At 51.7% G+C, this 15,421-nt stretch overlaps 2 protein-coding genes across 2 annotated transcripts; one reads left to right on the top strand and one right to left on the bottom strand.

Annotated features, from left to right (window-relative positions):
- Window positions 1-736: 736 nt before the first annotated feature.
- On the bottom strand, window positions 737-6,428 carry LOC131495904 (ankyrin repeat domain-containing protein 26-like). The gene is made up of 3 exons (XM_058701083.1): window positions 5,971-6,428; window positions 1,136-1,250; window positions 737-974 (listed from the first exon to the last, which is right to left on the bottom strand). Exons 1-3 carry the CDS (start codon window positions 6,219-6,221, stop codon window positions 789-791), a joined length of 552 nt encoding a protein of 183 aa, XP_058557066.1. The 5' UTR covers window positions 6,222-6,428; the 3' UTR covers window positions 737-788.
- Window positions 6,429-6,749: 321 nt separating this feature from the next.
- Window positions 6,750-8,757, top strand: LOC131495900 (uncharacterized). The gene is made up of 2 exons (XM_058701079.1): window positions 6,750-7,638; window positions 8,200-8,757. Exons 1-2 carry the CDS (start codon window positions 7,092-7,094, stop codon window positions 8,340-8,342), a joined length of 690 nt encoding a protein of 229 aa, XP_058557062.1. The 5' UTR covers window positions 6,750-7,091; the 3' UTR covers window positions 8,343-8,757.
- The last annotated feature ends 6,664 nt before the right edge of the window (window positions 8,758-15,421 follow it).

Here is a 15,421-nt window from a genome sequence, read left to right on the forward strand (position 1 = left end):
CTTGAACTTCCGAATACGTAAAATTGACCCTGCCCATGTCAACCAAGGGTGTTCCTCTAGGGGCTTCAGCAGTGAGAGGTAATGCATGTCAAAGAAAAGGAAGGTGGGCCAGCAAGTGTGGCCATCATCTACTCCCCATGTACAGCTACAACCCTGCTGAGGAGCTACACAAGGTTGAGCAGGAGCTACTCTCTGAAGTGGGACACCCCAACATGGTACATGGCTGGCCGAGTGGCTACCAACACAAGTAGATGCCTTTGCTGGATGTCCAGACATGACCTGACCCCAATGTCCTCATCTTCAGAGCACCGGGGCCTGCAGTGCCCAGCACCTGCAACCTGTTGCTTTCTCCTCCCGCTTGCACACATCCAAGCTCTCCCTGCTGGGTCTGGGTCTCCATTCCTCCTCCCACCTATCCCCAGCAGCACCCCTTGCCTAAGCCCCTGCATAGCACCCAGCCTCCATCGTCGCCTCACTCCCCTCTAGACCTTTAGTCCTTTATGGGCTCTGAGACTACCATCCACTTGTAGGCACTAATGGAAACATTTTCTTTCTGGGGTGGAAGGGTGGCTGGGAGATACAACTTTGCCCTTTCTGTGGGCACTACTTTTTTCTAGCCCTCCCTGACTTGGCATTGGAGTTATTTCCATGATGAAAGGGCCTGATATATAGAATTCAGTGAGTGAGTATGTGTGTGCATGCGTGCATGCGTGTGTGTGTGTGTGAAATAAAACATTTTGTGGCTAAAATATTCACGTGTATATATAAAATTTCAAATAATGTATAAATTAGTTCTTTACCTTATTTCTTGCTTCAGTATTCGCATTGTATAGCAGCAGCTTCTCTATTATGGATATATTATCACCAAAGGCCGCATAGTGGAGAGCAGTGTTGCCACTCACATCCCTAATATTTGGATCGGCACCATTTTCCAATAGTATGTTTACACATTTCTCTTCCTGGCACTGTACGGCCTGTCAGTGATATGCCAAGAAACAGAGTGTAAATTCTGAGAATTTAAAGTAAGCATGCCACAGGTTTCACCAATTCGTTTTGTTTCAAGGCAATAATTTCATTTTCATTCTAAGTAATGACATCAAATCTATCTCAGGCAGACATAGCTGGTACTACATACCTTCATGAGAGCTGTCCTGTTTTCATGATCACAGAGGTTAAGATGACATTTCCTCTCTACTAGGAGGCTCACCACTTCTGGATGGCCATTGGCACAGGCCAAATGGAGAGCAGTCCTAAAAAAGTGAGAGGACTTTTTAGGAAATGATAGTGCACTCTCTCAAAACTTGCAGTTAATTCAGGAAATTGTAAACATTAAGTAGCATGTTATTCCTATGCCTCCAAAACAAAGATTCAGTTTTCCTCTGGAGAAAGTACAATATTTAGTAGTGATTACTCATCACACTAATAAAAGAGTGGCCTGTTTGAAGAGAAAGAGCATGACCTGGGGATTCAGCTCCACTTGGGTTTGAATCCTAGTTTAACTCTGTCACTCACTAGTTATTGCTTAGACTTATCCTCAATGTCCTCAACAAAAGGGGATAAAAATAGTAGTTGTCTCGTGTCATCTGGCTAGCTCAGTCTGAAAAGCATGTAACTCTTGATCTCAGGGTCGTGAGTTTGAAGCCCCACGTAGGTGCAGAGATTAGTAAAAAAAAAAAAAAGATAATAAAATGAAATGAAATGAAATGAAATGAAATACTGAGTAGTTATCTCACAAGACCTCGTTGTGATGCTTAAATGAGGATCTATGCAAGTATTTAGAACATTTCCTAGCACAAATAACATCTCAATAGTTGTTGGATAATATAATTAAATAACATCTCAATAGTTGTTGGATAATATAATTTTTACCATTACTACTGCTTTACATAAACAACACTTCAATTAGGTACCTTGATACAATTACACCTACTTTGCAGATATGTTTTAAGGATTAGCAAGAATACTGCGTTTCAATGATTCTAAGATGCTCATTTTGTCACATTTTAATATCTCTGATATTGGAATGCAATTTATAACTCAAAATGTCTTACAACTGTAAATGGCAGGACTTTAAAAAAATAATTGGCATATAAAATAGTGGGACACCATAGAATCTTGGTGCCTTCCATTATGTGAAATGATGGTATATACAATAGGTCTATTGCAGTTCTAGTCATATGATTGGCACTTAAATAAATTTTAGTTCTGAAAAGCATTATAGGAAAAGAGGACTAAATTAACAAAAGGAAAACATTTTTTAAGGACTCCTTACTTTGCTTCTCAAGAAAGTTTAAGCCACAGGAAACTCAGGATTCCAATGACTAGGAACAGCTCATTTTATTAGGTATTGAGGTCTACAGATTGTACGAAAATCAAGTATTTCCAGTGATCAATATTAGTACCTACTACTATCGTAAATTTCAGAAGGGCAGGTAAAGGTTATCTTTTACAATTTCCTATATTCAGAAACTTTGACAGGAAAGAGGAAAACTTCCCATTGAGAGTAAATCCTAATACTTCAATGTAAAATTTCTCATCTTAGGGGTGCCTTGCCGGCTCAGTCAGTAGAGCATAGGACCTTGATCTCAGGGTTGTAAATTTGAGCCCCACGATGGGTATAGAGATTACTTAAAAATAAAATCTGGTGCAGAGCCTGCTTTAGATGCTCTGTCCCTCCTCTCCTTTTCCCCCTCCCCCTGCTCATGCTTTCACCCTCAACAATAAATAACACTTAAAACATAAAGTAAACAAGATAAAAGCTGGGGCACCTGGGTGGCTCAGTCTGTTAAGCGTGCAGCTCTTGATCGGGCTCAAGTCACGATCTCATGTTCACTGGCTCAAGCCCCATGCTGGGACTCTTGGAAAAGTGTATTGGAAAAGTTCCTGCTTTCAGCACGGGGCCTGCTTGGGATTCTCTCTCTGTCCTTCCATTGTCCCCATCCCCACCCCCACCCCATCCTTCTCAAAAAATAAATAAATAAACTTAAAAAAATAAAATCTTTAGAAAATAAATAAATAAAATTCCTCATCTTGCTCATACTGTGCAAAATGAAGTCTTTGTGAACAAAAGGATCTTGGGTAGAGTATGTCCGCTAAATAATATATGTGCAGGTTCTAGGTGATAAATAAATGGATGGAAAGAGTGGATAAATACATTTGGAGAGTTCAATATTTTTAAAGAAAAGGTATATAAAGGAAAGCATACTTCTGAAACAGTAAATAATCACTTATATCTGCTAAGTCTTATTTTTTTCATAAGCACACAACTAATATATTTTATTTTCATGATTAATATAAACCATTTACCTATTACTCGTAATAAAGCTACCTATAACAGAAAACATATGTATATGCTTAATATATGCATAATAAAATCTACAAGTGCAAATAAAAATACTCCCTTTACTTCTGAAGAGGCCAAAAGTTGTCCAAATATGCCAATCCTCAAAAATCATTTTAATTAACTCACTTTTCTTATTTTACATCCAAAAATATTTTTTAACACAAAGTGAGAAATTATTTTTATGTATATAAGATCAATATTCTTGCTCTTCTCCAGGATTACTTCAACGACAATAAACCCTTTCTGTTGATAATAAACTTTTAATAGGACCTTTATACACCTTTTCCTGTAGAAAGCACAGATTTTCTTTGAAGGCAAAGAAAAATGCATGTAAATACAAAGGCTCAGAAATAACAAATGTCATCCCATTTTGTGCATATTTGGGCTTAACATAAAACCGTAGTCTGCTTGTGTGTACCTATGATCACACTGATTTTTGTTCTCACTTAATGATCAACTAAAGCACAGCTCTGCATCTCTGTGTATATCTATTATCTATGCCACTTTCAATGATCACATATCCATCTTATGGATGTAATGACATTTACTTATAAAAGCCATTATACGAGTTCTTCTTAATACATTGCTATTTTAAATAGTGCTGAGAAAAGCAAAATGTATGTCATTTATCTCTAGTGATTTCCTAAAGATATTTTAGTAGAAATAAAATTGATGGGTAAAAGGAATACATATTTTTTAAATGTGGTACTTACACGAAATTGTCTATTGGAAAGTTGAAAACAACTTAAACTTTAGCGGCAGTATAAGCACCATCACTCTATTTTCACAAAGGTTGTAGATGGAAAACTGTATTTCAGTCGCTTTTTCACTTAAATTTCTTTTTTCCCAGGGACACTATATTTCCCTATGTCCACTGGTCCCTTGTAGATATGCAAAGAAATACTTTGCACGATTTCAAATTACAGGTTTTTGTTCATTTTGATTTCAAAGACTTCTCTGTAAAACGAAGATAGATTCTGTTGTCTGATACAAATATGTTGTAAATATTTGCAAGTGCATTGTCTTTTATTTTAATAATATTATTTTCTGATAGAGGCTTTTAGTTTTTTATGTTGCTAAATCAATCTCCAGAATTCTTGATATAAAAAAATATTTTTTAATATTTATGTATTTTTGGGAGACAGAGACACAGCGTGCAAGCAAGGGAGGGGCAGAGAGAGAGGGAGACACAGAATCTGAGCTGTCAGCACAGAGCCTGAAGCGGGGCTCGAACCCACAAAGCACGGGATCATGACTCCCAAAGTCAGACCACTTAACTGACTGAGCCACCCAGGGGCCCCATTTTTTTTTTGAGAGAGAGAGAGAAAGAGAGAGAGAGAGAGAGAGAGAGAGAGAGAGAGAGAGAGAGAGAGAGGCAACACAGAATCCCAAGCATGCTCCACATTGACAGCAGGGAGCCCGTCGAAGGACTTGAAAACACGAACACATGAGATTATGACCTGAGCCGAAATCAAGAGTCAGAGGCTTAACTGACTGAGCCACCCAGGCACCCCCCAAAAGTCTTGCTTTTCAAGTCATTCTTAGGATGGGTAAATAGGCATTTGTAGGATTTTTTTCTGTTACTTTTCTTATTTTGCCAATTAAAATTTTTAAATTGACATCCCATCTGGAACTTAATTTAGGGAGATAAAATTCTAACAAGTTTTCTCCAAATCGGCTGTTTCTCCACTACTTACGAATAGTTCACCTTTTCCTACTAATATGAAATGTCACCAGTATGAAATTCTAAAGTCTTATGTATATTTGAGCGTTGGTCATGTTCTACTCTGCACCACTCCTTTATCTGTCTTTTCAGCTGTGTGTAAATGAATAATTTGTGGAAATTTCAGGTATATTTTGATATCTGGAAGGGCAAATCTACCTCCTATATAAAAACATAAGTTCTTAGGTTAATTCCAGTTTGTTAACATACAGTGTTCTATAAATTTCAGATGTACAAGATAGTGAGTCCAAAACTTTCCTTAATGACATCACAAGAAGAGCATGTGTAGCTCAAAATTCTTAAAACCAGGATGCTTTCATTTGCTTTACCTAACACTGACAAATACAGGAAGGGCACACATTTTGAGAAAAAGGAGTCCTCCTATTCAGAGCCATCTTCCACTTCAAAATGTCCTTCCAAGGTCCCTCAGGAAATAGCACACATACCTAAGTGTACACAGACATAAACTGGATACTGGATTTTGTCCCAAGAATTTCTAGCCCAGAAGTTGATTACAGGAATTATTTCTCCCATTATGCACTTTTCTGTGACGTTATGGTATGAAAATGAGTCCATTACAAACAACATGTTGTCGACACTTAATTTCGTGTGTATTACTATTGAAATTTGGGTAAATCACGTCAAATTTGAGAGTCAAGTGGTCTATTCAGGAATTACGGGGTACGTGCCAGGGCAGCTGAAGACTCTGTTTTTGCCGCTCACGCTGTTGGCCTGGTGCTAGACCACATAGGGTTCCCACGACCGAGGGGCAGCGGGACCTCAGGAGGGAAGAGAACCCAGCTCCCCGAGGGAGGGCTCGGATGCACAGGTAGAGCTAGGCCAGGTGTGCTCTTCTCCCAGGTCCGTCCCGCCTCCTCCCTGCCAGCCTCCAAGCCCCTATTACCTGTTCATTTTGTCTCTATCATCCACGCCATTTTCCGCGAAGAACAGAATCTGCTGCACTTGCGCTGCGTTGCCCACACAGGCAGCCTTGTGGATCTTTCTGAGATCTCTGTCTTGGACATGGTAACCCAGCAGCAAGTTGTCAATTCCATTGTTCTTCTGCCCAACGCCCCTGCCCTGCCTCTGCAAGCCAGAAGCGGAGCCCAAGGGCGACATGCCCTTCTCCCTCCCGAACCCCCAATTCCTCTTCATTGTGAAGCCTGCGGGCTCCACAGAGACTTCACCCCGCCCTCCCTTTCCACTACCCCCCGAGCCCAACACTAGCGCCGGAGACAGGCCAAACCCGCCTGGCCACAACACCCCAGCAGTGAGGATCCGCCTTTTGGTAGCTGCCACTTCTCAGTAACCGGCAACAAGCAATACCGCCAGACACAAGCGCGCTTGCGCACTTCAGAAGAGGCATCCACTGCGCATGCGCACAGAGGCCTAACTGTCAACGGTAACCAAAGCTCCGATGCCCCCCACCCCCCCCCAGGCCCAGCGCCGCGCAGCGAACAGAGAGGAGGGGGCTCCGGTGGGGGGTGAGGCGGGGTCCAAAGCCGCGGAACCCAGCGGGAGCCAGCACCTCTGCTCGCCACGCTCGGGTCTCGCCTCGGCACCCTTCTCGCCCCACGCGCGCCTCCCGAGGGGCCCCTTCCCCGCGCCGCAGCCCAGGGTGCAGCCAGGCGGCCGTGCCTGCACCGCGGGAAGGGGTGGAGGTGGGGCGTGAGGCGGGGATAGGGGCCGGGCCGGGGCCGCGACGCCCGCGAAGCCTGGAGCCCGCTGCAGCCGCCACCGGATCCCGGGATGGGACGAGAGACTGCGGCGGAAGCCAGCATCTCCCAGCCTGGGGCTCCGGGGGCCGCGGAGCCAACGCCGCCGCCGCCGCCGCCACCGCCTCTGTTGCCTCCGCTGCTGAGACCAGGCTAGAGATGGGTGAGTTGACACTGGCGTCACGGGGGACCCGCGCCACAGCCCCTCCATCCACGCACTCCTAGCCCTCCGCCTTGAACTCCGCGCTGCCGGCACAATCCCCCCCCCCCCACGCTTTCAGGGCTCCCACAGCCCCCTCCCTCCCTGAGCATGACCCTAGGGGCGGGAGCGGGAACCCCGGGCCCGGGGGTTGGGGGCTTCGATACAGGGAGGTGGGGGCCGGATGCCAGGGAGACTATTGGGCTCCCACTCCCACGCCCAGGCCCAGCGTGGCACTGTGAACGGAGGGGGGGGGGCTCCGGTGGGTGGTGGGGCAGGGTCCGGAGCTGCCAAGCCAGGCGGGAGCTGGCACCTCTGCTCGCCGCGCTGAGGCCTGCCTTTGGCACCCCTCTCGCCACATACGCCCATCCCAGGTGGCCCCTTCCCCGCGCCGCGTCCCAGGGTGCAGCCTGTCCGCCGTGCCTGGACTGCGGGAAGGGGTGGAGGTGGGGCCGGGACGCGGGGCTATGGGCCGGGCGCGGGGCCGCGATGCCCGCGATGCCGGGCGCATGCCTCAGCCTCCACCCGAGCCCGGGATGGGGTCAGAGGCTGCAGCAGACGCCAGCATCTCCCCGCGGGGGCCTCGAGGTCCGCGCAGCCATCGCCGCCGCCGCCGCCGCCGCTGTTGCCTGCGCTGCTGAGACCAGGCTGGAGATGGGTGAGTTGACCCTGGCATCCCAGGGAACCCGCTCCGCAGCCCCTCCATCCATGCCCTCCTCCTGGCCCTCAGCCTCCATCTCCGCGCTCCCGGCACAACCACCCTCCCACAGCGTCAGGGCTCCCACAGCCCACTCCCTCCCTGAGCGTGACCCTTGGGGCAAGAGTGGGAGCCCCGGGCCCGGGGGTTGCGGGCGTGGAGACAGAGAGGTGAGGGTCGGATGCCAGGGAGACTATTGGATGCCAGGGAGACTATAGGGCCCCGGGCCTACAGGGGAACTGCGAACAAAAGGCAGGGGGCTCCGGTGGGGGAATGGGGTGGGGTCCGGAGCCGGGGAGCCTGGCAGGAGCTGGCACCTCTTCTCGCCTAGCTCCGGCCTCCCTTTGGCACCCCTCTCGCCCCACACACCCTTCCCGGGGGGGCCCCTCCCCCGCGCCGCGTCCCAGGGTGCAGCCTGGCGGCAGTGCCTGGAAGGCGGAAGTGGTGGAAGTGGGGGCGTGAGGCGGGGATGTGGGCCGGGCGCGGGGCCTCAAGGCCCACGATGCCCTGCGCTCGCCCTAGACTCTGCAGGAGCTCGAGATGGGGTGAGAGGCTGTAGCAGACGCCAGTATCTCCCCGCTGGGGCCTCGAGTGCCGCGCAGCCATCGCCGACGCTGCTGCTGTTGCCTCCGCTGCCGAGACCAGGCTGGAGATGGGTGAGTTGACCCTGGCGTCCAGGGTAACCCTAGCCGCAGTCCCTCCATCCCCGCACTCCTGGCCTTCCGCCTCCATCTCTGGGCTCCCGGCCCAACCCCCACCCCGCCAAGCCCTCAGGGCTCACACAGCCCACTCCCTCCCTGAGCGTCACCCTATGGGAGGGAATGGGATCCCCAGAAACAGGGATTGGGGGCATAGAGACAAGGATGTGGGGGCGGGATTCCAGGGAGACTACTGGGCTCTGATGCCCCCTCACCCAACCAGGCTGGCCCTAGGACCTTTCCCAGGCCCTGGAGGGCAAAGCCTCATGCCTTAGATCCCCTCCCTAGGCCTGGGCAGGGGCGTCCCCTAGGCGCTGGGCTCAAAAGGCTCTTTGTGAGCTGTGCCCCCCACTCCCCAAGCCTCCAGCTTGGGGGTCGTGGAACAGGGCGAGGCGGAGGCTGGGACTGTGGCTGCTCGTCTGGACCAGGCAGAGGGGCGTGGAGAGGGCACCCTTAGTCCTTTCGTTGGGGTTGGGGGGGCGTGGCGAGGCTCAGTTGCTTTTCACTGCACTGCAAAGGGTGGGGAAGGGAACCTGGCCGGAGGAGGGCTCTATCAATATCTGCAAATAGTGAGTTCTGGAAGCTGAGTTGGGGAGGGAAGCTTGGATGTAAGTCAGAATGATGACACCTGAGCTGGAGTGCCATGAGAAGCAGAGGTGAGTCTCAGCCAGCCCTAGTAGCTGGAGGTCACGTGACTCTCCTGGCTCTGGAAGACTCCCTAGAAGGCCTGTGGGCAGGAATACTACCCCAGAGAGACCCCTCCATGGCCCCCCAGAACTGGCACTGCCCCATCCCCATAGCACTCCTTGCCACTCCTGGGACACCAGTCCTGACCTGCCTTGATGAGGAGCTGTGGATACTGGCGGGTCACCTACCCGGGCAGGGCAGGTACTGAAGATCCAGGCCTCTGGGTGCTGAGGAGATAGGCACAGGGTCTTGGGAAAGTTTGGAAGAGGTTCTGCCAGCCCAGGGAGGAGAGAGAAGTTGCTGGAAGAGTTGGCTTGCTCAGAACTAAAGGGAAGGGCACTCTAGGTAGAGGGAATGGCTGGAACAGAGGCTGTGAGATGTGAGCGCCTGGTCGGGGTGGAGAGTTGTGGAAGGGGGGGCTAGTCAGGTATGGGAGTGACCCATGTGAACGAAGGGAAGGAGGGCCAAGTGGAGGTGAGGTGTCAGGCCATCCCAGCGATCTGGCACAAGCAAGCTCCCAAGGACAGCGAGGAACTGATGGGGCGGCAGTGCTGCCATCTGGCTCAGCAGCCCCTCTGGAGTCTGCCCAGGGTCCCTGCTGTGGTCAGGGCTGCTTGGCCCACATCTGCTGGTGGCTGGACCACCCCAAGCAAGTCTGCTTTCTGAGTCTCAGTGTCCACATCTGTCAAACGGGGAGACTCCTCCACAAGGTTGTGGGGAGATCTGCATGAGGTGATGAGTGTAGGGAGCCCAGCCCCTGAGAAGGCCTCGGGAAATCCTTGGCCGCTGTGCCAGTATGTTTACCTGGAAAATGGGGGCATTGATGTCAGCTGGTGGGCCAGTCTCAATTTACCCTGTGGCGATGAGGATCCTGTGAGGGCTGGATGTGATCCAGGGAAGCCAGGGCTGGGGGCACTGTAAGTCCGTGTGCTCATGCTATTCTGGAAGAAGAGAGAAGCAGTGGGCGGCGACCGGGGTGGGGTGGCCCTCCTTGTGCCCCTATAGGCACCTTAGCCATGGCATTCAATGGACCCTGCTGTGTTCCCCAAGGCCAAAGCCTCTTTTTTCTCCATGCTGCACGATGCACCCCTTCCTCCTAGTCAGCCCTAGGCCTGCACATGGGGGACCAGAGCTCCCTTCCAGAAGGATCTTCAGACACTGAGACCAACAAACACAATATCTTCCTGCGAGGGGCACTGTCATGGGCAGCCGGGTGGAGAGGACACAGACCTTAGCCCCAGGAGAATGGAATCTATTTGGGCAGCAAAACCAGTCGGGCCTCCATGGTCTTGCGTGGCCCTGTGCTGGCTGCTTAGGGGTGTGTGTGGGGGGCCGGGATTGGGGGGATGGGGGACTGGGCGTTGCAATAATTGCACCATGGGACAGTCAAGGGCAGAAGTTAAAAGCAAGGACTCCAGATCCAGTGGCCCAGGTTCAAATCTCAACTCTGCTACTTCTTACTGTGTGAATGTGGACTGGTGACTCTGCCTCTCAGTGCCTCTATTTCCTTGCCTGTAAAATGGGAACAAGGCACACTAGTGCTATTTGAACAGCTTGGTTCTGTTTCTAGTGGGCATTTATGCCCCCTCTTCCAGAATGGGTCTCCCAGTTCACCCCTGCGTCCAGGAAGATTACACAGCCTGCTCCAGTAGGCTATCATCTTCCTCTTGTGTGTGAGTCCCTATAGGCGGGGGCTTGCCTTTCTGTGTCCGTTGCTTGGGCAGGGGGCAATGGTGTGCTGGCAACAGGCCCTCTGGGAGAAAAAGGTACCTGATAAACAGCGTTGGCAGGTTTCCATGGTGTAAATCTTCCAGCAAGGCCTATTTGAGGTTACCAACAGCTTAACCATCTCGCAGTGGGAGCTGGTCCATGCCAGCTTTAGCACCCAGGCATTCAGTAGGTGCTTAATAAATGATGGTTGAATAAGGAGAGAAGGCTCCAGAGACTTGGAGAGCTGCCAGGCCATACTGTAGCTGAGAGAGGGAGGCATCCGACAGGCTGAGGCCAGGAAAAGAGACCACTCTGAATAAGTAACCCATGGTGAGATGGAGGGCAGAGGGGAAGGAGGACTGGTGGCCTCCCTTCCTGGGAACCTCTGCACCTCTGACCCTGCGTCACTTCTGTTCTGGATCCTCTTGACCTTAGCCTGGTTTGGGCTGTCTGCACAGCATGACCTAACTGGATCCCAAGCATTAACCTGACAGAGCTCTGAGAAAGGGTCCAGACGGGTCTCAAATGTCAGATTCTATTCCCTTGCTTATGCTGTTCCCTCTGCCTGAATGTCTGTTCCACCCACTTCTTCCTATGTGCCCTGAAACTCTGTCACCCTTCAAAAGCCTCCACCCCAAATCCCACAGACCCTCCTCCCCTTCTGCTGTTTCTCTGGCCTTACAGCCCCTCTCGTGTGCACCCTGCCTGCCCATAAAAATATTAGTAGCTAACGTTGCATCTGGACAACAACCTGTGATAGAGGTACTGTGATAATCCCTTTTGCAGATGGGGCAATGGAGGCTCTGTCTTGTTATCGACCACCCATCCTTTGCCTCTCGGCTTGAGCAGCCATTCGTTGTGCAGAGAGGCTCCTTGCTGTGGGCTGGGCAGAGCACCACTTCTCTTTCTTCAGTGTGTTTGCTGTGGCGTGTTCCACTAGGCCGTGAGTTCCCTATCCTATGGGAGCTTGAATGAATGAAAGAATGAATGAATGAGTGAATGACTTTCAGCCCCAGGGAGCATCCCTGTTCTTTTACCCATTCCTCCTCCCTTTCCATCCCTGTGGGAGGAGACTGACCCTCCAGAGGGCATCCTGACACCATGGAGGGATGGTCACAGGGACCCTGCTTAGCCACACCTGCCAGAAGGGACGGGGAAGTGAGGCTTTGGGCGGGGCTGAAAGCAGGCATGGTAGAAGGGTAGTGGACCACCCTCCTGTGGTCTCGAGTGGGGCTGACATGGGCCCACAGCACTGCCTGTAACCCAGGAAGTTAACGGGGTCCCAAAATACGTTTTCTTGCACCACCCCATGTGGAAATTCCCCTGTTGGCCCACTTATTTTTGTTTTATCTAGAAAAATAAAGTTGGAAACAATCATTCACACACCCTAATTACTCCATTGCTTTACGAATTTAGAGCCTGTTTGGTTCTAGACTTTGGCTCCTGCTGAAGGAGGAATCCCCTGGGAGGGGCAGGGTGAGGGCCAAGGCAGGAGACCAGAGCCTGCTCTGATGCTGGGGCCTCCTCGGGGTCTGCCCTCCAGTTGCCCTCTCTTAGCAGGCTGGGAACTTCCCAGAAGCAGCAACCCAGATGGGGGTCTGAGCAAGGGAGGGTGGCCAGAGGCAGACTCCAGGATTCTGGTTGACTGGGGCCCATAAAGGATGACTTCCCAGGCTCAACCTCTGAGTCATAATAATTTGCTGCTATTTATCGAGCACTTACTATGTGCTCGGCGCTGGGCCAAGCACTTTGTCGGCATCATCTCAGCTATGCCTGCTAACTTCCCTTGAAGCAGGTACTATTATTCTCCCCTTTTGGCAGTTTGAGTGTGCCTGGGGCCCGGGGCACAGGGCCGGGAAGTGGTGGGGCTGGGATTGTATCCAGCCTAAAGGACCCCCATAGCCCGATGGGGCCCCTTGGATAGGCGCCTCAGTCACTCAAAAGGGAACGGTCTCTGAAGCCTGGACGCCCAAGACAACCACGTCACTGGTGTCCTGGCCTCCAGGCCACCCTCCTTGTGGCCCTGATTGCCACTCCTTTCTTCCCCATAGTCCTGGGCTCTGTCTATGGAAGCCCCATGTAGCCTCACCTGGGTGGCTTGGGGAAAATACAGACTTCCTAGGCCCTGCCACACCCCGCTGAGTCAGAGTCCCACTACGGGAGAGGGGGCTGGAAACCCAGATTTTAAAATGTTGTCCTGGGGATACAGAGGCTTGCAGACTCCCAGAACCACTGCCCGGCCCAGTGGAGTTCAGGCTGCTTTAAGAGACTCCCTTGCCCTTAACCCAGATCCGTATGACCCTGCCCCCGCTTGTGTTCTCAGCCTCTGCCCCCTGCTACCCTAACCCAGCTCTGCACACACCACACCACACTGACCCCCCACGCCCCAATTTGCCTTTATCCAGGCACCTGCTGCTGCTGCTGTTCCCTTCTGGAAACAGGTCGCAGCTGGCCACAGACCCCACAGAGCTTGTTTAATACTCTGGGCAGGTCGATCGTGGCCCCACTCTTGCTAACCCGGGCCTGGCACACAGCCTGGGGGAATCATGGTGGGTGAGCGATGGTGGCCGGGGAAGGCGGAACAAGGGAGGGCTGCCCATGACACGTGGGGCTTCTAGGCTGGGCACACAGGCACTCTCTGGGGGCCGGCACGTTGCCTAACATGCAAAAGGCATTTGATGACTGTTTCTTAACTGCTTAATGAATGGTGCTGGGTCGTGTGACAGGTGAGGGCCACTTCCAGAAGCAGTGCAGATTGGCCGGTTTAGGCAAAAGATGGAGAAGGTGCCTTCCGGGCCATCTCTGAGGACCGTGAATATTAATGGTCCGAACTCATTTATGGCTTGGATGGGAGTGAGGGGCTGGTGCTTTCTTGCTTGATTTCATTTCAGTATCTCAGGAGCCCTGGGAGGGGGTACTGATGTAATCCTTATTTCGTTCAATGGAAACTGAGCCCTAGACAGGTGACTTAGTAGGGTCACACAGCTGGGAGGGGTCCTGCAGAACGGAGCCTTGCCCATTGTGTGAAAAAAAAAATAAATGAGTCTGCACTCTACAGTTTCTGAAGCAGTAACACATTATCTCAGTTGGTTCTAGCTGTGGCTTGGAGGTGTGGCTCTACATTTTCACCTGTGCCCACATCCCAGGGTCAGAAAACCTGCATCCAGGGGCCTTCTGTGTCTGTAAGGGGTGGTGGTGGGAAGAGATCCTGCCTCCGGGCTGGCAGGAGAGAGAAACCAAAGAGGCAGTGTTGAGGGCTCTGGCACATAGTAGGTGTTTGGGAACCCCTGTGGTCAGTTCAGGCAGAGCCAGCTCTGGTCCCATCTGGACCTTGGAACAGCCCAGATCAGTCTCCAGTCTTTGAGCCAAGGCCCACAGGGTGTGGATGACGGGTCCAAGGTTATACCTGCCATAAGGACTAGAGCAGAGGGTGTGAGGCTCCTCCACCAAGGCGGAGAGGTCCAGGGAATGGGGCAGGGGCATTCTGTGTGTGCGGGATGACCTCTGTCAGAGCCATTAAACCACAGAGCCTGGCCCCAAAGGGCCCCCAGGCAAACCCCCTCTCAGGGGTGTCCAGGACTGCTGTGGGGCCTGGCATATTATTGCTGTCACGGAAGTTCAGGGCCATACCTGAGTAGGGGCAGTGGTCCTACAGCCACCAGTGGGGAATGTAACAGACTCTGTGGTCTGCCTCCAGGCACTGTCATGTGGGGAGGGTGAAATGCACCAGCACCCCATCCAGACTAGAATCCAGGTGCTGGCTTCCCCCACACACACCTCCGCCACCCCCGCCCCGCCCCGCCCCGCCCCGCCGCTGGGCTTTTGCAGTTGCTATCCCTCTGTCTGCAGTGGCCTTCCCCTCCTCTCCTGGCAGGTGCTGGATCATCCTTTAAGACCCCACCAGGAAGCCCTGCCTGACTCCAACCCCAAGGGCCAGGCTGACCCACCCTGACAGGATTTCCATCTGGCTGCTCCACAAGATGCTGAGAACCTTGAGGGCCTGGTCTGAGATGCCAGTGGAGTGGACAGGGAAAACAGCTGTAAGGCGCAGCCCAGTTCAGGCAACTGTCCCTGCAGCCCAGAGAGGAGACCACGCTGGGGAGCTAGCCAAACACGTCCATTTCACAGAGGAAACATTGAAGGCGCGAGGTGCTTGGGACTGACCCAGAGCACCCTGGGGAGTGGTTGGTAGTCCCTTTGTGGCTTGTAAGAGGAGAGCCCAGGGCTATGTGGCCGTACCCCTCCCCCACTCCGGTCCCCGGCTGGAACATTTGTCTGCAGGATCCAGGTCAGGTCTAAGGGGGATGGGAAGAAGCCCAGGAGAGCAAAGTCCCCAGGGCTCAGGTCTGCACTAGGTCTTCCCATGTGGAGGACAAAGCTCCTTAGAGAAAAGGCTTGCTGTCCAAAAGCTGGCAGGAAATCCACATCGATAGCTCATTCTAGCAAGAAGGTGCACGGGAAAAAAAGCCTGTGAGAACTTAGGCCCAAATGTTAGGCCAGGGATGGTGGGTGATATTACCCTTCTTTCGCTGTGATTTTCACATTTCCTAGGTTGTAGGTGAAACCTTTATAGCCAGAAAAATGAAGTTACCATGTAAAGGAGAGTGGTCTAAGAAAAGGTGCCCTGAGAACAGCCAGCTCCCCATTCA

Source organism: Neofelis nebulosa, chromosome 15 (genome assembly GCF_028018385.1).
Source record: "Neofelis nebulosa isolate mNeoNeb1 chromosome 15, mNeoNeb1.pri, whole genome shotgun sequence".
Classification (NCBI taxonomy): Eukaryota; Metazoa; Chordata; class Mammalia; order Carnivora; family Felidae; genus Neofelis; species Neofelis nebulosa.